General features: G+C 45.0%; 1 protein-coding gene across 1 annotated transcript in view; it reads right to left on the bottom strand.

The window, feature by feature from the left end:
* PRPF8 (pre-mRNA processing factor 8) overlaps positions 1-12,351 on the bottom strand; it is a 31,724-nt gene extending 19,373 nt beyond the window's left edge. The window contains exons 1-24 of the mRNA XM_028519358.2: positions 12,219-12,351; positions 11,895-12,005; positions 10,749-10,917; positions 9,604-9,768; positions 9,301-9,519; positions 8,961-9,173; positions 8,740-8,865; positions 8,538-8,643; positions 7,241-7,431; positions 6,993-7,112; positions 6,711-6,900; positions 6,460-6,579; positions 6,199-6,333; positions 5,720-5,849; positions 5,044-5,240; positions 4,475-4,681; positions 4,183-4,346; positions 3,912-4,038; positions 3,605-3,797; positions 3,142-3,329; positions 2,782-3,020; positions 2,197-2,343; positions 1,808-2,018; positions 1,473-1,589 (exon numbers count right to left, since the gene is read on the bottom strand). Of these exons, the coding sequence (XP_028375159.1) occupies positions 1,473-1,589; positions 1,808-2,018; positions 2,197-2,343; positions 2,782-3,020; positions 3,142-3,329; positions 3,605-3,797; positions 3,912-4,038; positions 4,183-4,346; positions 4,475-4,681; positions 5,044-5,240; positions 5,720-5,849; positions 6,199-6,333; positions 6,460-6,579; positions 6,711-6,900; positions 6,993-7,112; positions 7,241-7,431; positions 8,538-8,643; positions 8,740-8,865; positions 8,961-9,173; positions 9,301-9,519; positions 9,604-9,768; positions 10,749-10,917; positions 11,895-11,994 (3,774 nt within the window). The 5' untranslated portion in view covers positions 11,995-12,005; positions 12,219-12,351. The remainder of the gene's footprint in view (positions 1-1,472; positions 1,590-1,807; positions 2,019-2,196; positions 2,344-2,781; positions 3,021-3,141; positions 3,330-3,604; positions 3,798-3,911; positions 4,039-4,182; positions 4,347-4,474; positions 4,682-5,043; positions 5,241-5,719; positions 5,850-6,198; positions 6,334-6,459; positions 6,580-6,710; positions 6,901-6,992; positions 7,113-7,240; positions 7,432-8,537; positions 8,644-8,739; positions 8,866-8,960; positions 9,174-9,300; positions 9,520-9,603; positions 9,769-10,748; positions 10,918-11,894; positions 12,006-12,218) is intronic.
* Positions 12,352-20,087: the final 7,736 nt, after the last annotated feature.

The raw sequence follows: 20,087 nt of genomic DNA, 5'->3' as shown, positions 1-20,087 counted from the left end.
AGAAACAATTCCTATTATCTCACCCTCAGAGGGAATCACCAATCTAAAAGACAAGCTTCTTCCTTGCTCTACAGTCCAAAAAAAAACAAAAAAACAAAAGTATCATGAGAAATTTTATGTAAGGAATATTAAGATAAAATGTATCCTCAAAAGAAACATCTCTAACAAATTTAAAGCATTAGTTATGTGTGCTACATATCTGAAGGGATACGAAAGTCAGAATCAAAGATAAATGCTATGGCTAACAGTTTTCATTCAGAGGGAAACCAGGACAAAGTGACTGTTTTTATCCATTGAGACACTTTACTTCTATGTATGTATTAGGGTCCTAGAAAAAGAATCCCAGGATTTTCTACCCTTTGCTTCCCCCCCTCCCCGCCTTCCTTCTGTGGACTACAATGCCAGCTGAAACTGTCACGACAATGAAAACAAACCGACAGGGTGGGTGCAGATTATTTTGCCATTTTTCTAGATCTCTGAGTTGTACATCAAATCTGGGTCTCAGCACACACCATACCTGTTTAATCTGCCTGTATAGTTCACAATCTTCCCAGCTCTGTGATCACAGTGCTTTCAAATTCACCACTGTAACTCTGCCTCATCATCTCAGTTAGAAATTAGACAATGACTTTGAAGCACAGCCTACTAAGAATCTGGTGTTTCCCTCTCTTTTTGGCATTATGGATGCTCTTGAGAGCATCAGCCAGGACACTCATGTTCACCAATATAATGGCAAGAAAAGACAGTGGAAAGGGCAAGATGACACTTTAAACCTTGCAAAAACTTAAGTGTACACAGTCAACAAATCCTCAGATTATTCTTTTTCAATTCCAGCTGCCTTTAGCTGGGCCTTTGGAAACAACTGACAGAAAAATAAACACTGAAATTGCTAGTTATACTTGCTTTGCAACATGCATACTATGTTGCTTTTTAAAAGATGAGCTACATAACTTGGATAACTAGCCCTTGGAAAGATGCAAAATCAGTGGTGTTTGTTTAAACTTAAAAATCTAACTTCTAACCCTGGCTGGTGTGGCTCAGAGGATTGAGTGCTGGCCTGCAAACCAAAGGATTTCTGGTTCAATTCCCAGTTAGGGTGCATGGCTGGGTTTCAGGCCAGGTCCCCATTAGAGGGCAAGTGAGAAGCAACCATACATTGATGTTGCCCTCCCTCTCTTTCTCCTTCCCTTCTCCTCTGTCTAAAAATAAATAAATAAAATCTTTAAAAAATAAAAGTCCAATTTCTACTCTTGCCTTAATTTAGAATCATCACAACTACACAGAAATAGGCTGAAGAATCCCTACAGGGAATTCTCAGACAAATAACTACGAGCTGATTTGACACTCTAAGCATGGTGACCGGTACAGTGGACAACACTGGGAAAAAAGGAGAACAAACCAGGGGAAGAGTTGAAAGAGACTCGAGATGGAAAGAGGACATGGTGAAAGCTGGTGCTGACTGTCTGACATACCTTGGTGAAGGTGGTGGAGCCGGAGGCCATCAGTATTTGACGCACGCGGTTGTGGAAGCGCTGCATTGACTCATCATCCACACGCAGGAAACACTGGGCTGTCCGCTCCTTAGTAACCTAAACCACAAGGTCAAGGTGAACCTGTCTCCAGTACTGCCACAAGAGCAAGGACCAACTCTGACCACTCTATGCCCTGCCCACCCACAAGCCTCAGCTGATCAATAATGAAAAATTGGTCGGAAAAAAAAAAAAAATTGGTCGGTATCCCTCACCCCCATTTATCGCAGAGGCACAGGGGTAGCAATGCTACATCTAGCCCCCTTCCCAAGTTGTACCTCATTCTGTAGGTTCCAGACCCCATCCTTGTGGGTGAACTCCTCATAGCTGGTGCGACATTTAGGCAGAATGCGGCACTCAAAGCCACACATGTTGAAGAGCAGGTTGGGGTTGTCCTTACTGTACACGGACACAAAGCTGTTCTCCCACTGAACTGTAGTCACTGACCGTGGCAGCCGGTTCTTGATGTCCCAGAACACTGCCCGACCCCTGCCCAGAGAAAACATTTAGTCACATCAGTCTCCTAGAAGAAACTTCCCTTCAAAGGCCAGAGCAATGATATCCCGAAAGAGTACCTAGGGCACCACCTCTTAAATCCCCTCTAATTGATCTCCAAATCCCTCAGGCTGGTGTTCTTCCAGCTCCCACAGCCCCCACTTGGACTCACAAGTTGACATCATGCTTCATGAGGCGCATGCGGGCATCTCGGGGCCAGCACTTCTTGTTATTATAGCCAACGATGTTTTCATTGTTGGGGTCAGGGTGCTCTGTCAGGTAACGCTGAATCAGGTCTCGAGCCTCATCTGCTGTGAACCTACAACAGGCAAGGTGCACTGCTGAGGCCCCAAGACACTAGGACCTCATTAGACCTACAGCTAGTAATGGAGCCCACCCCAAACCCCTATCCTACTCACAGGACTTCATTCCATTTTGGAGCCCCAACCCAGAAGAAAGTCAATTAAGGTACAAGAACCACTTCCAGAGGCTGGGTATATGTCTCAATGCCCTGCAAGGATAAGAATCCAGTCCTGGCCGGGCTGCTCAGCAGTTTGGAGCATTGTCCTGTATACCCAAAGACTGTGGGTTCAATCCCCAGTTGGGCACACACAGGACACAACAGATGGCCTTTTTCCTTCTCTCACATTGACATTTCTCTCTCCCATCCCCCCTCCCCGAAATTAATAAACATGTCTTCAGGTGAGGATAAAAAAAAAAAAAAAAAGGGGGGGTAAGAATCCAGGCAAGCTCTCACCTAAAGAAAATGTGGATGCGATCAATGTATCTGCAGAAGAGACGAATTGGGTGGGCGGTCTCGGTGGCTATGTCCTGGAAACTGAGAAAGTCATTTGGCATCTGAGGCGGCCCAGCCATCTCACTGGCCCGGTGTAATCCCAACACCAGCAAATCCATCACCAGGCCATAGTACTGCACGATGAACGAGGCAAACTGCAGGCCTCTGATGATCCCATACGAGTTCGTGTGGTTCATATCCTAGAAAGAGAGACTCACAACTCTTAACCCCTGGTCGCATCCTAGGCTTCTCCAAGGCCCACCCTCAGTGCACAAGGCAATACCCCCTACAATTCCTCGTTACCCTGCCCCTAAGACACACCTTATAGTTGATGACGACATTGTTCTTGGCTGTCATGTAGTCAGCGATATTGTGGTCTACAATGAGTCGCAGCAGCCTGTTAAGCAGCGTCAAGTCGATCTTTTCATACATCTTCTCAAAGCGTGACTCCAGCATGACATTGCACTCACCCTCACTTGTCTCCCACACATCCTGTAGGTTATTAATGCCTGAAGAGTAAGCCAGACAGGTGCCCAGAAGGTCAGAAATACCCTTTCTGCACAAGTGCCCACAGTAGATACCATATTGCACAACCCCACTGCACTGCCACTCTGTCCAGTCCCGTGGATGGCTAGCAGTGTCAGCTTTGTTCAGTTTAACGTTAACACATACTTCCTTGGTACCATGCAGCAAGAGACTAAATGAATTATGCTGCCCAAATGAGAATTCTGATGTGGAACTCAATTCACCTCCCTTCCTCAGCGGTGATTCTAGAAAAGTTTACCTTGGCACCACTTGTAAACAAGCAGAGGAGGTGGTTCTGTGTCAGCAGGCTTGATCCAGGGTGGGAAAAGGCGGCGCTTGTCAGCCTCATACCACAGGTACTGGTCCAGGTAGGCATCAGTGATCTTCTCCAGCGGTTCCACATCGTACACTGGCACCAGGTGGCTATAGAGATCCATGAACTCAATGCCCACCTGTGGGACAGGGAAACTGGCTCACACCAATCCACCAATCACCTGAGGCGACTGGCCAACCTGGGTGCCATGAACAACAGAGCCAAAATAAAACTCAGGGGGCACCCCACTCACCTCTTTAAAGGCTCTCTGTGTGAGAAGGTGACGCTTGATGCGGGACAAAGCCTCGTGTGGGTTGTCATAGGCTTGCTCAATCAACCCGAGCTCCTCCCTCTGAGACTGGTTTAACCGAGACTTCACACTGACGAGGCAAAAGGAGAGTGAATGAGAACCAAGAGGAAACCAACCCCAGAAGGGGCTGAGGCTAAACCTTTCTTTGGACTCTGACAACGATGCCATTCTCTCCGTCGCCTTCCCACAGGAACCTAACCACTCCACTCCTCACCTGTAAGCTTCCTTCAGCCGCTCCAAGGCCAAGATGAGCAACTTGGTGTCATGCTTATAGGACAGTGGGGGGAATGGGATAGGTGAGAACCTACGGCTTTCCAGCCAATGCACAGTGGTGGTATACACTGCCACTGCTTCCTCTGCTGTGATGTAAGGCCCATCCTGCAAGGTGGACATAATGATTAGCCTCCAACTGTATGTAGCCAGTCCCTCCAGCACAAGGCATGGGCGCAACTCTGCAGTCCACCCATGCCATCCGCCTCAACCCAGCCCAGCCCACTCTGCCTAACCTTTAGATAGTTGTGCTGCCGCTCCTGTTCTGCCTTCAGGTAGAGACGGGTGAGGCGGCCCAGGTTCTTTTTGCAAACAGTCTTATCCACAGTGGCCCCACGGCGGATGCGTTCTCGGTTGTAGTGGGCAGTGTTGGTCCACCAGTCAGCCTTGGCCTTCACATATCGAAGGATCATATTCTCTATGGGCGTTGGCAGTCCAGGGACCTGAATGTGTAAAAGGCAATGAGAAAAGTGAAGGGAAAAATGAGAAAGTGATGGGAACCCTGGCCAGTGTGGCTCACTGGATTGAGCACTAGTCTGTGAACCAAAAGATCTCCAGCTCAATTCCTAGTCAGGGCACATGCCTGGGTTGCAGGCCAGGTCCCTCCCTAGTTGGGAGCATGTGAGAGGCAATGGATCAATGTATCTCTTACACATTGATGTCTCTCTCCTTCTCCCTCCCTTCCCTTGTCTAAAAGTAAAGAAAGTGATGGGAGCCATATGGCCCCCTGAAAGCATCCAAGAGTGGTAATCCTACCCTCAGGAAGATGATGTACATGACTCCTCAGAGTTGTGGAGATACCGACCTTCCAGGGAATGTTGGCCTTCCAGCAGCGCCAGGCTTCACTGAGGTGCTGCAGAATTGTCCTGGCCTTGTTCTGCTTAATCCCCTCAGGCATCATGTCCAGAATGTCATGCATCACAGCTGCCCGAAGCTCAAGGTCAAAATGTGACTCCACTCGCTGCTTTGTTACAGTCTTCGCCACCCCCTTGGAGTGGCGGCCTAGAAGTGAGATGATGAAAAGATTCATTGCTTTAGCTGTGGTTGGTGTGGCTCAGTGGACTGAGCGCTGGCCTGTGAACCAAAGGCTCACCAGTTCAATCCCCAATCAGGGCACATGCCTGGGTTGTGGGCCAGGTCCTCAGTTGGGGTCCGAGAGAGGCAACCACACATCCATGTTTCTTTCTTTCCCTCCCTCCCTTCCCCTCTCTAGAAATAAACAAAATCTTTTTTAAAAATTCTCAAAAAAGAAAAAAGATTCATTGCTTTTAACAAGAGTCTCTACCTTTATGACCCCCTCACTAACCAGTTACAACAAAATAAGAAACAGAAGAGCAGGTCTGACTCATTAAAGAATGGGCCTTTAAGATAATCCAGCAGGGATTCTCAGTCTCAAACAAGGGCAGGGGACAGAAAAACACGCGTACAATCTACTCTTAAAGATGTAACAGGAGAACTTGGGCACAGGAAAAACCACTCACCTTCAAACTGCCGGGCCAGGAGGTTGCCCAGCCATCGCTCCAGCAAGGGGGTGATGCCACGCATGAAAAACAGCCAGACCCGCCAGCCAGCAGCCCAGAAGCCGCAGCCAGGGCCCTTCCCTACAGGGCCCTATGATGCCAAACACAAGTCAAGAATCCAAGTTAGCAATTCATTCAGACTGGGCAGAGATGGGACAGAGGGGGAACATATGACAGCAAAGGGGGAAAAAAGGAAAAAATTGGGGACCTCAACAGCTAAAATGGGGTAAATGAGAAAATTTAAGACAGAAACCAGTAACTGAAATTTCCTATTTAGACCTACAGGTAAGCTTGGGGATGGGGGGACTATTGAGGGGAGGAGGGCCACTGAGATTCGCAAGGTGAGGGCGGTAATGATGCAAATAGGTCCCTGGAAAGCACCCTGACTAGATGTAAAATAACATGGCTCTGAAAGAGTGAGTGCATGGGCAGGGTCCCACCGTGTTGAAGCGGTAGTAGATGAGATGCTTCAGGTCCTTGCACATGCGAATCTGCCGCATCAGCTTGTATTTATACCGGTACATGCCTGTCAGCTGCCCCACGTGGGCAAAGATATACTGCAATCCATCTGCCAGCTGCAACACAAATGCCCCACCTGGCTTTCAGCTACAGCCATCTCCACAATCAGCCCAGGTTTCACCTGGTTTTTCACCTGGGGTAGGGGTTAGGGATGTAAGACAGGTAAGGCATGCCTGCCTTACCTGGAAGGCATCCACATTGCCCAATCGATACTGCACATGGCTGTCCACCACCAGCTTAGTTAAACGCAGAACTTCTCGACATAGGTGGAAAGCATTCCCAAAACGAGATTTCTTTCTTTCCTGGAGAAGATGGCAAGAACAGAAAAAAAAAATCAGCAATGGTCCCAACTGAAAGTATGCCTTCTTTGGGGGCCAGAGCAAAATCAGTCCATCCCTTTACCCAGGAGACCCTTAAGGTCCAATGCAGGCACCTTGGTGGTGAGTGTCTTGACAGGCTTGAGGTTGAAGTTGTAATCCAGGTGAAGGTAGTTAAGATTTTTACGGTGAATGAGAAGGTTGAGCATGTTGTAGCCCTGACGGCAAACTTGTAGCCCCACCTCAACCCAGTCCAGCTTCGTGGACTGAAAGAATTTGGTGGCTTTAAAGGAGCGGAACAGATACCTGGGGTGGGAATGAGGAAAGTGTGTGTTAGCCTGCTGATTTTTGGGGGGAGAATAAAAAACAGTCTGAGCAGGGGCCCGCAGGTACCTTACCTCTTCTTTTGGGCTTTAGGGGGCCGGTGCTTCAGGGCATTAAGCACATAGTACTTAAGCAGCTTCTGGTAAGAGACCCTCACTTTCACAGGCTGCCCAGCAGGACAATGCTCCCGATACCTGGGAAAACAAACCCAGAAGAGATTGGCCCATCTCTCCTTCCAGCCACAGTAATAGAACCTGCATACCCACCCAGTTGGAGTCTTCTCCTGTACATGCTCTACCATCTCCCTAGGTGGTAGCCTTACCAGTTCTTGACAAGGGGTATGTCCAGGGCCCGGCGGGTGCGACCAGAGCGTAGGTTGAAGGGCCGTGGGGCCCAGAGCAGGGCAATGCCATTGGCTGTATTGTCTGTGTAGAGAGGTGTGTCCTTCAGGAAGGGCTCCACAAAGTCTGGGAGCTCAAACTCCTCATCATCATCCGGTAACGGTTCCTGGCTCTGAAAAAAGAATCCCCAAAGGCTCAGCTATTGCTGAACTGAGCAGAGACCTGGGATGAAAGGGAAACTCTCTGGGGCCAAGCAGAGTGGCTACAACTGCCATGGAAACTGGGCTGCCTGACAAGGGAAACCTTAAAGGGCCAGGGCAAAGGGGGCCAAGAAAAGAAGCCAGAGCCAACCAGGAAAGCAACCATCACCAGTCACACTCCAACTGGCTCACCACCAAAGGCCTCCCAAAGGAGCCCAATACCATAAGTAAACACTGCTCTCAACTCCTGCCCAAGTTCCAAAAACTGGCCTTGGGGAAGCAGATCTGTTCATGTTAAGAACATAACAGAACATAGATGAACATCAAAAACAAAACAAAACAAAACAAAAAAACCCATTCTGTGCATAAGAAGCCAGTCATAAAAAACCACATGTTGTAAAAGAAAGAAAAGAAAGAACACTGGTTCAGTGGATTGAGCACCAGCTTATGAACCAAAGGGTTGCCGGTTCAATTCCCAGTCAGGGCACATGCCAGGGTTACAGGCCAGGTCCACAGTAGGGGACACATGAGGCAATCACACACTGATGTTTTTCTCCCTCTCTTTCTCCTTCCCTTCCCCTTGCTCTAAAAACATAAAATTTTTTAAAAAGAAAAAAGTGAAGACCATATATTGTATAATTCTATGAAATACCCAGAAGTGGCAAATATAGAGACATAAATTAGATTAACACTTGCCCAGGCAAGGGAGGTTTAGAGGAAATGGAGAGTGACGGCTAACAGGTACAAGGTTTCTCTGTGAGGAAATGAAAATGTTCTAAAATTGCCTGAAAGTTGATGGTTGTCCAACTCTGTGAATACACTAAAAACCACCGAACTGTATGCTTTAAAAGGGTGAATCAAATACCAAGAAAATAATTCAAGGGAAAAAAAGAACATAATAGAAATATACCAGAACAAACTAAAGAGTTCTGAAGGAATAATGATAAAGCCTAGATGGGCAATCACAGAAACCAAAACTGTACCAATAACTCCCTCTTGATGGACTCTTAATCTAGTAACGCCTCATTCAAGGTCAGAAAATTTCTCTTAGAAAGTCAAATGTGTCCCTTCCTCTCACCTTGACTGAGTGCCTGTGGGAAATCGGGTTGATCAAAGGATCAAAGTAGAACGCTGGCAAATCAGGATCCTCAGTTTTGATGAATACAACATTAGGAGTGTGGTACCTACAATGAAACAAGAGTTAGCTGAGATTCTCTTGTCCCAGCCCAACCTAAATGCCAGCCTTCTCCCTTCCCCAGCTGTGGTTCCAGCTCTCTCACCAGGTGAGGTGGACATGGTGTGGAAGGTTGTTGTACAGGTAAGGGAAAGCAATCTTGTATTCAGTGCGGATAGGCTGCCGGATGATGATCTTGTTAATATCGTTGAATTCATTCCAGTCTTCATCCCTAGGGTACAAAATCAAAGATGGACAAACTAGTTAGAGCTTAAGGATCAAGATTAGATTTTATTCAACCCAAAATCCCTACTCTCTCCAACTTACTGTAGATTGATATCTCGAACAAGAGGTTCAAATTTGGGGCCTCCAGGAATGGCCATATTGAGTGCCTTGGAGGTAAAGAAGGCCTTCAGATCAAACAGATAGAAATAGTTGTCATCCACCAAATCTGTCAGAAGCTGATTGGCCAGGCGGTAGAGAGTGGACATCATGGGCAGTGTGAACTGCCAGCGCTGATAAGTGGAGCCATTAACATACCTAGGGAAAAAAGAGAGACCCATGTCGGGTAGGCGTACCAGCTAGCCAAGCCACACTACCGACTGCTCTCCCAGGTCTCCTGGATTTCCAAAACCCTCACAGGAGTGGTAAGTCCAACCACACTCACTTCCTGCTGTCTCTCAAAGGCTGGTGGTCATAGAACCAGTCCAACACAGGGGCATCCTCCTCAGGGTCCAGTTCCAGCTGAATAGCCTCCAGTGGCTCAACATCTAGGATGTTGTCTGCATAGTCCAAAGGCGGCTCCTCATCATCAAAAGGGGGAAAGCGCATTCTCTTGAAATGCCTCCTGTCTCTTTTTTCTCGCCGCATCATAATCCACATTGACCTGGAAGCCAACAATATGCCACATAATGGTTTCCACCCACTGCCTCCCTACCACCACCACATACCATATTCCTGCCCTTCTTACCCCCACTGGGAGATGTAGACAGGCTCAATGACCCAGGGAATCTCATTGACAAAGGAAATAGCTCCAGTAATGTGGTACAGCACAGGCACGTCCCGAATCTGCTCCCAAGGCATAGGCATGTTCTCCAGGAGTTTGAGGACCGCATGCGGCATGTACTTTAGGGCACTGTAACGTTAGGAAGATAGGTGATTACAAGTCACAAGGTGTTCCGCTACCTGTTCCATTCAGAGAAGCCACATGGTATCACAGTACCATATTCCACAGAAGACCCTACCTTAAAAACTTAGTACACAGGCCTTCCATGACCTGGTACATAACTCTGCTTCCCTCCTCTCCAATTTCCCTCCAATTGTGCTACTCTTCTTAAACTTCACAGTCCCACAATACTGGGTTTCAGTCCCTCTAGCTGTCCCTCTAAATATAGCTTTTAGGCTGTCTCAATTCCTATTCTCTCTGAGTTTCCCCATAAATAATAAAATACTCACCATACTTTATTATAACCATTTGTCTCATGTCTGTCATGCCACTAGACTAAAAGTTCCAGAAAGGCCATTACTTCCTGTTTACCACTATATTCCTAGTACGTAGCACAGTTTTTAAGAAATAGTTTTGAACTAAAACAAAACTTCCAAGGCTGTTTTAGTGGTTAACGAATTGGTGTTCATAATTAACTGGTTAACATTTTTGTGTCCAGATGGAAAAGGGATCTGCTAAAGTCTTTGTATCTGTACTCACTCAGCTTTGGGTCATAGAAGAGTATAGATACCTCAGGAGTTAACTACTCTTGAGCCTCAGAATTCCTGTCACTGAGGAGTTACAGGCAAGAAGAATGCACAAAGTATCCTGCTATGGGCCTCAACCCTTTCAAAGATAAGGACATTTTATCGTAACACCAATAGGACAAATAAAGCTCCAGTCCCAGGTGAGGAAGTAAAATCAGGGTGAAAAAGAACATACAGGAAGATCTGGAATTATCACAGAATCCTAATGGTTTTCTCCCTTTTCTTATAACCACCAACATGGGCTAAACCACCAAGATTAAAGTCCCAAAATGATACAGCAGCTATCCAGGACTACACCTTGTGAAACAGGGAGAAAGGAAACAGGCCAAACTCCAAACGAAATAATCCCAGGATGTTCTTTACCCCAAGTAGACCCTTTTGTCATGGCGAAACTTCCTGTTGGTCATGTCTCCATGGTCTCGAATGATCTTCCTGACGTGTTCTGGGGGCATGTCTTCCTTCTGAGCATCCACAAATCCAAACTTCCGCTTTTCTGCATAGCGCTTGGCCTGCAATTGCTGCCATTTTCGGGCTACAAAGATACCTCAGTTTAAAGGACTGCACACCCTTAATCTAATCATCTCCAACTCTTGACCTACAGCAGCAATTTTCAACCAGTATGCTACAAGGACTTTCAAAGGTGTAACACCTGGCTGTTCAGTCTAGGGCATGGACCTCTTTTCCCTTAGATTGTCACGTAAAAAAAATGACAACAGCCAACATAACCGTCTGGTGTGAAGGAATCAAAATTATACCTATTCTCTCAGATTGGCAAAAAATGTGTTTTTTGGTGAGCCACATAATTTTAATAATCAATGTGTGCCATGAGAGGAAAAAGGTTGAGTCCAGGCTGGCTAGCTGAGCTGGCAAGAGGGTTGCCCAATATGCCCAATTTCAGTCCCTGGTCAGGGCACATACAAACAGTAACCAACGAATGCATAAATAAGTGAAATGAGAAATCAATGTTTCTCTCTAAAAATTTTTTAAATAAAAAAAACAAAGAGGTTGAAAATCACTGCCCTAGGGTAAGGGCCTGTCTCTTAGGATGCGTAAGAGGGTCTGGCATCCAGCAGGAGCGCTCCAGCTAATTCTCTTGTCATCTCGCTATTCTTTATTTTTTTCTTTCATCACATTCACGTTACAGATTTTTTTTAACTCTTCACAAATTTGCATGTTTTCCTTGCCCAAGTACGTTACAGGTAAGCTTTTTTATTGTCTATCTCCTTCAGAGCGTTTCAAACCCATATAAGGGCAGGCGTTTTGTCTGCCATCACTACTGTATCTCCATTGTTTGAATCAATGTCTGCAAATAGTAGACGTTTTTAAAGACCTGATTGGGTGAAAAAAAATTGGGAGGGGGTGCCTAATAAGTGCGCTAACACCTAATGTTTTGACACTTGCCAAAACAGGAAAAAAAGGTTCAAACCCACAGCACGCGCGCGCGCGCACACCCATCCCCATCCCCACTTCTCGGGGCCCGCAGACAACACTCCCGCACGCTTTCTTCACCTTTCTCCTGCAGCTTCTCCTCCGACATGTAGTCCGGCAGCGGGGCTAGAGGGCCGGGCACCGGATTACCCGGCCCTCGGTAAGGAAATACTCCGGCCATGCCCGGAGAATCTGGAGGGGGGGCGGGGGGGGGGAAGGATAGGCGGAAGAAAAGAATTAACAAGCAACAGGGCCCGGGCCCACAATAGGCGCAGCAGCAACGCGTCGAGACCCCCGTCCTGCAGCCCTTCCACCCGTAGAGTGAGCATAGCCCAGGCTAACTCCTCCGGCCGCTCAGCTTGACCCCACCAGGCCTCCCGTTGCCCCTTAAAGTCTGCCACATACCTCCACAGCCCCTCGCACAGACGTCAACTCGCAGTCAGGGCAATGGCGGCAGGCCTACGTCCGCGCCGCGTTGCCAACACTGGGAAGTGCGCAACCGAGGTTCAGCAGTTGACCCAATAGGCGTCGAAGTACTCAGACAGATTAGAGAGCTTTCCAATTAGAGCTGCTTATCGGGCCAGAGGGGGCGGGCCTATGGGCGGAATTATTTGAAGGCAAGGGGGCGTGGTCGGAGTAGGCACAAGTCCCGCCTCCCGCGTTTCTGAGGGTGCTTCTGGGCCCTCAAACGGGCCTCATCGTTTTATCTGCGACTGGCTTGGAACCGCTACAGACCCAAGCTTCCAGAGTTTTAATAAATTTGTAAAAATTTGCCTATTATTCTATGTCTAGTCTCATAATGTAGACTTGAGGTGCAGTACTAGTTCCGAGTCAACCAGTCCTTTGTTCACTTATGCTTTCATTTATTCAACCATCATTTATTTTATTTTTTCATTGATGTTTTTGGGAGAGAAAGAGAGAGAGAATGAAAGAGAGATTTGTTGTTTCACTTATTTATACTTTCATTGGTTGCTTCTTGTATGTTCCCCGACCAGAGATCAAACCACAATCTTGGGATATTGGGATGATGCACTAACCAAATGAGCTACCCTGCCAGGACCTCAACCATCATTTAATGAGTACCTATTATGTATTATTGGGAATATAGCAGGGGCGGGGGTGGGGGGTGGGGAATAACCTCACTGAGCTTGCAAGGTAATGAGGAGGTAGACCATGTTCTTAGATGCATTGTTATGGGAGTTTAGGGGGAGGGCATTTAACCCTGCTTGGAAGTCAAGGACTAGTTTAGTCAATGAACCTAGAAAAATAAGAGGACATGGGAAGAACATCCCTAGGTGACTTTTCCCCCTCTCTCTCCATTCCTCTTTCTTTGCAGTGATTACACTATGGAGTGTATAGTGGACCCCCTATAAATGTTTTTTGACTCCTTCAGGCACTGCCTATGTCTTGCTGCCTGAATTGCTCTCCACCTCCTGCTATCCTTGTTTCATTTCCCATCCTTCTTGCGTCATCCTTTGGTAACAATTTTCAAGCTGACTTACCATAACAGATGAGTTTATTTGAACTCACACCCAGTTTATTGTGGAGGATACAGGGGAATTGTAACCACTATCGTCTCTAAATCTAGTTGGGAATTTAGGACTAAAAGGAGAAATAATCAGAGAAAAATGCCAAGGAGAGTTTAGGCAAGTGGTGCTGTTGGGGAGGATCATACACTCTGAGGAAGGGAAAGGAAGATTATTGAAGGTTTGATGGAGATAGATGGATGTGAAGGATTTGATGGGGTAAAGGAAGAGAAAGGAAGAAGGAATTGCAGGGAGCTGCTAGAATAAGAGTTTGTTAATTAATTGATTAATTAATTAATTAACTAATGGAGAATTTCTATGAGTTTAAGCCAAACTGATGACTGCTGGGACCAGTATCTCAAATGCTCTTAGAGTTAGAGTTTAGAAGGAGAAACATGGTGTGCTCTAAAAAGAGCCAGCCCATCAACCTGGCTTCAGTAAAAAGTCCAGAATCATCATTATTATGTCCATCATCATCATCATCATCAGTGTAGTGAAGACTTGTTCCCTGTGTACCAGTTATTGTTCTAAACCCTGGTAAAATCCTAATATTGACTACAGCTTCATAAAAGTATTGTACTATTAATGTCAATTTATAATAATGTCAACAATAATGTCAATTTCCTGGTTTTATTGTCCTACTATTGCTATGTAAGAAGTTCTCACCCTGGCTGGTGTGGCTCAGTGGATCAAGTGCTGGCCTGCAGACTGCATGAAACGTCTACAGTTCAATTCCCAGTCAGGCCACATACCTGGGTTGCGGGCCAGGTCCCCAGTTGGGGGCACTCAAGAGACAACTGATCCCTGTATCTCTTGCACATTAATGTTTCTCTCCCTCTCTTTCTATCTCCCTTCCCCCTCTCTAAAAATGAATAAATAAAATCTTTTTTAAAAAGGTTCTCAAGTGGGTGAAAGATACACAAGAACTGTATTATTTTCTAAATAGCATTTTTTCCGGTAATATTCTTTTTTTAATATATATTTTATTGAGCCCTGGCTGGCGTAGCTCAGTGGATTGAGTGCGGGCTGCAAACCAAAGTGTCCCAGGTTCAATTCCCAGCCGGGGTACATGCCTGGGTTGCAGGCCATAACCCCCAGCAACTGCACATTGATGTTTCTCTCTCTCTCTCTCTCTATCTCCCTCCCTTCCCTCTCTAAAAATAAGTAAATAAAATCTTAAATATATATATATATATATTTTATTGATTATGCTATTACAGTTGTCCCATTTCCCCCTTCTCTCCCCTCCACCCTGTACCCCCTCTCCCACCCACGTTACCCCCCTTTAGTTCATGTCCATGTGTCATACTTATGAGTTCTTTAGCTTCTACATTTCCCGTACTATTCTTGCCCTCCCCCTATCTATTTTCAACCTACATTCTATGCTACTTATTCTCTATACCTTTTCCCCCTCTCTTCTCCTCCCACCCCCCTGCTGCTAGCCCACCATTTCTGTGGTTCTGTTCCTGTTCTAGTTGTTTACTTAGTTTCTTTTGGTTTTGCTTTAGGTGTGGTTGTTAATAATTGTGAGTTTGCTGTCCTTTTACTATACATGTCTTTTCTTTATCTTCTTTTCTTAGATAAGTCCCTTTAGCATTTCATAAAATAAGGGCTTGGTGATGATGAACTCCTTTAACTTGACCTTATCTGAGAAGCACTTTATCTGCCCTTCCATTCTAAATGAGAGCTTTGCTGGATAGAGCAATCTGGGATGTAGGTCCTTGTCTTTCATGACTTGGAATATTTCTTTCTAGCCCCTTCTTGCCTGTAAGGTCTCTTTTGAGAAATCAGCTAACAGTCTGATGGGAACTCCTTTGTAGGTTACTGTCCCCATATCTCTTGTTGCTTCTAGGATTCTCTCCTTCGTTTTTACCTTGGGTAATGTAATTATGATGTGCCTTGGTGTGTTTCTTCTTGGGTCCAACTTCTTTGGGGCTCTCTGAGCTTCTTGGATTTCTTGGAAGACTGTTCCCTTTGCCAGACTGGGGAAGTTCTCCTTTATTATTTATTCAAATAACTTTTCCACTGGTTGCTCCTCCCCTTCTGGTACCCCTATAATTCAGATGTTGGAACGTTTAAAGGTGTCTTGGATGCTCTTAAGCTTTTCCTCAATTTTTTGAATTCTTATTTTATCATGGTTTCCTGCTTGGTTGATTCTATCTTCCTTCTGGTCCACTGTATTGTTTTGAGACTCAGATTCCTTCCTTTCACTATTGGCTCTCCTCCGCGTATCTTCCTGCATCTCTTTTATGGTAACCTGCATCCTTTCATCTAAATTGCGCCCGAAGTCAACCAATTCCGTGAGCTTTCTGATCACCAGTGTTTTGAACTGTGCATCTGATAGATTGGCTATTTCTTAGTCACTCAAAAGGATGAGTCCTGGGGGACTGATCTGTTCTGTTGGGAACATATCTTATGTCTTTCCCTATCTCTCCTTTTTTTTTCCCCCGGTCTTGTTGCTCTTGTTACGGTGGGGGGGAGGAGCCTTAGGTGTTCACTGGGGCTGGGCACCCCAGTCGCTAGATTGTGACGTTATATGTGGGGGCAGGGGTGGGAGCGGGGATGGGAGGGAACAATGGCAGTAGTTCTGTTCTCCTGGGCTCAGACCCTTCTTTGGGATCCTGGGCTGCGAGTTCTGCCCTGGTCCACAATTGCTGCCTCACTGGGTCCCCCAGCCGCAGCTTGTGTACTCAGGGATCACTGCTGTGTTCTTGCGCCCCAGATGGCTGTTGCGCCAATTTTGCACCAAATTTTCCCCAACCTCCGAGCACCGCCGACCCGCACCAGCCCCGCGCCAGCCCGGATTGTTGTCCCCTACCAGTCTGGATGTACGGGTCTACTTCAACTTCTTGGCTGTCCGTCTTCCATTCAGATAAATCCTCTGTCAGTTCTGAGTGTTATTCTATCCGTAAATTATTGTTGTTCTATTCTTGGTTGTGCGAGGAGGTACGGTGCGTCCACCTATTCCTCCATCTTGCCAGAAGTCTCTAAATAGCATTTTTGAAATGTAATATGCATTCCATAAAGTTTACCTGTTTAGCCTTGACAGATGTGACTCAGTTGCTTGGGCATTGTTCACACAAAGTGAAAGGTGGTCGGTTAGATTCCTATTCAGGGCATACAAAAAAAGTTTACCTGTTTAAATTATACAATCCCATGATTTACAGAGTCATGCAATTATCATCACTGTCTAGTTACAGAACATTCTTCTCATCCTTGAAAGACGCTCTGTTCCCATCAGCACTCCCCATATCCTCCCACCACCTACACCTCAGCCCTAGGCAACCACTAATCTATTTTCTGTTTCTATATATCTGCCTGATCTGAACATTCCATATAAATGGTAGTGTAGAATAGTGTGGTCTTTTGTGACTTGCTTATTTTACTTAGCATAATGTTCTTGAGGTTCATCCTTATTGTAGCATTATATAACTTCTTTGGAGAAATGTGTTTTCAGATCTTTTGTTTATTTTAAAATTGGGTTGTCTTTTTATTGAGTTGTAGGAGTTCTTTATATATTTTAGATACAAGTCCCCTGTCATATACAATATATATAAATATTTTCTCCCATTCTTTGAGTTATCATTTCATTTTCTTGATGGTGTTCTTTGAAGCACAAAAATTTTTAATTTGGATAAAGCCCAACTTTGCATATTTTCTCTTCTATTGCTTGTGATTTTAGTGCCAAATCTTAGAAAGCAGGATGTAAGCCATGTCACAAGATGTACTCCAATGTTTTCTTGTAAGAGTTTGATAGTTTTAGCTCTTACATATAGGTCTATGATTCACATCGTGTTAATTTTTGTGTGTAGTATGAGGGCTCCCAATTCTATCTTTTGCCTGTGGATATCTAGTTGTCTCAGCACCACTGGTTAACAAGTATTCTGCTCTCTTGAATCATCTTGGTCCTTTGTCAAAAATTAACTGACTATTTTTTTGTTTCTGGACTCTCAACTCTACCCCATTGACCCATATATTTATCTTTATGCTCTCTGTGCCATTTTGGTAAATTCCATGTAAGCCTATAATTATTTAAAAATAAAAAATTAATAAATAGCCCTGGCTGGTGTGGCTCAGTGGATTAAATGCTGGTCTGTGAAGCAAAGGGTTGCTGGTTTGATTCCCAGACAAGGCATATGTCTGGGTTGTGGGCCATGTCCCCAGCAGGGGGTGCGCAAGAAGCAACCATACACTGATGTTTCTCTCCCTCTCTTTCTCCCTCCCTCCCCTTTTCTCTAAAGCTAAATTAAAAAATCTTTTTAAAAACTTAATAAATAAATAAGCTAATTCAACCCTCAAAATAACCTAACAAGATAGGTATTATTATTATCCCCATTTTACTAAGGAGAACCCCAGGTTCAGAAAGGTGGAGTAACCTGCCTTAGGTCACACAATTAATTACATGAAATATATGTCAGGTTCTCTCTAACAACTTTATATACGTTAATTCATTTAATTGTCATAAAAATCCAATGAGGTAGGTGTTATTATTAGCCTAATTTTATAGGTAAAGACACTGACGCTCAGAGAAGCTGAGCCACTTTCTCAAGGCTCCACAGGCAGTAAAGCGATGATCCTGGAGCTCACATTCTTAACCCTATTGCCGTATCATTTTCTATTTTCATGCAAAGAAGCACAGATGATGTTGGATGGCAAAATTTGAGCCAAATTAAAGCTGGTCTTGAATTCCAAGCAGAGTTTTGACATTTTGCCAAATTTGGACCTATTTGACAATGATTTTGAGGCTTCTTTTTCCATTTTAAGCTGGAAACCATTTGTGCAAACGAAATAATTTAACATCAAGGAATTAAAACCTAAAGAATTAAGAATTTCCATTAAGGTTCCTTTACTAGTCAAAAATAGCTTGTGTAAGGTAGTCTGATAAAGCCCAATTGAGTAGAGAAATGACCAAGCCGGAAATAGATCTGAACAGAAAATATTAGCTGCCGCAGTTATGGACCACTCATTGCAGTCAAACCAGTCTGCTCATCGTTTGAGTTTAAAATTGGACTTGGAGGTGACTGCAGGTCATACACATGAAGACGTCCTCTAGCTAAAGATACACAAGTGGCAGTCTAGGATCTGAGATGGGGGGTTGAATGATCAGACCAAAATTGTTACTAAAGTCAGGAGAAAGAGTCAGTTCACAGAGGAAAGAGTAACAGAAAAGTAGATAAGAAAGGCTGGAGGCACACACAGTCTAGGATAGGGGGAAGCCAGAAAAAACCTGGGAAAGAACAGCTGGACAGGTCGGAAGAGGAATACAGGAAGGAAGAGCTTCACGAAAAGATGTTAGATGACGCAAAAGGTTGGGGAAGACTGAGAAAGGACACAAGCTTAAGAAGAAAGAATTCCCTGACTTAAGATAGCAGTTTCAGAAAAATAATGGAAGAGGAAGCTTCCAGGTTGCCAAGAATGTTAACGAGACAATGAAGGCAATGGGAATTGACTATTTATCCAAGAATTTAAGCGTAAAAGAAAGACATGAATTTGGACTGAAGCAAGAGGGTGAAGAGCAATTGAGAGGAACAGGAAAATAGATTAAAATTGTGGAACTGGCCCTGGCTGGCGTAGCTCAGTGGATGGAGCGTGGGCTGGGAACCAAAGTGTCCCAGGTTTGATTTCCAGCCAGGGTACATGCCTGGGTTGCAGGCCATAACCCCCAGCAACCGCACATTGATGTCTCTCTCTCTCTCTCTATCTCCCTCCCTTCCCTCTCTAAAAATAAATAAAATCTTTAAAAAAAAATTGTGGAACTGATCCTGGCTGGTGTAGCTCAGTGGATTGAGCACAGGCTTGCAAATTGGAGGGTCTCTGGTTCGATTCATGGTCAGGGCGTGTGCCTGGGTTGGGGACCAGGTCCCCAGATGGGAATGCATGAGAGGCAACCATATATTGTTTCTCTCCCTCTCTTTCTCCTTCCCTTCTCCTCTCTCTAGGAATGAATAAATAAAATCTTTTTTTAAACATTTTTAAAAGATTTTATTCATTTATTTTTAGAGAGGGAAGGGAGGGAGAAAGAGAAAGAGAGAAACATCAATATGTGGTTGCTGGGGGTCATGGCCTGCAACCCAGGCATGTACCCTGACTGGGAATCGAACCTGCAACACTTTGGTTTGCAGCCCACACTCAATCCATTGAGCTATGCCAGCCTGGGCCAAATAAATAAAATCTTTAAAAACATTTTTAAAAATCATGGGATTGGCAGGTACATTGGAGATTTTCTTGTCAAAACTCCTATTCAGTGTAGGAAGTCTTTCCAAAACTTATATAGCCCTTAAATATTTCCTTCTACAAAAGTTTAATGCACACCTCCAGGCGCAGTCATTGCCGGGGTGCCAAAGTACAGAGGAGAACCGACTAGACCCAGGCTGCTGGGAGTTTGCATTCCAGATGTGGGTTTAAAGATGTGTACATTAAATAGCTAGTTACACAATTGCAATGGTTCCTCAGTATCTGCATGGGATTGGTTTCAGGACTTCCCACAAATACCGAAATTCAAAGATGCTCAACTCTCTTATATAAAATTATGTAGAATTTGCATATAACCTATGCATTTCCTTCCATATGTTTTAAATCATCTCTAGGTTACTTATAGTCCTGACTGTGTAGCTCAGTTGGTTGGAGTGTCATCCCAATATGCCAAGATTACGGGTTCAATTCCCAGTCAGGGAACATACAAGAAGAAACCAATGGATGCATAAATAAGTAAAACAACAAATCAATGTTTCTCTTGCTCTCTTTCTCT

Source organism: Phyllostomus discolor, chromosome 8, assembly GCF_004126475.2.
Source record: "Phyllostomus discolor isolate MPI-MPIP mPhyDis1 chromosome 8, mPhyDis1.pri.v3, whole genome shotgun sequence".
NCBI classification, from domain to species: domain Eukaryota; kingdom Metazoa; phylum Chordata; class Mammalia; order Chiroptera; family Phyllostomidae; genus Phyllostomus; species Phyllostomus discolor.
This window is presented reverse-complemented; position numbering and strand designations above follow the sequence as displayed.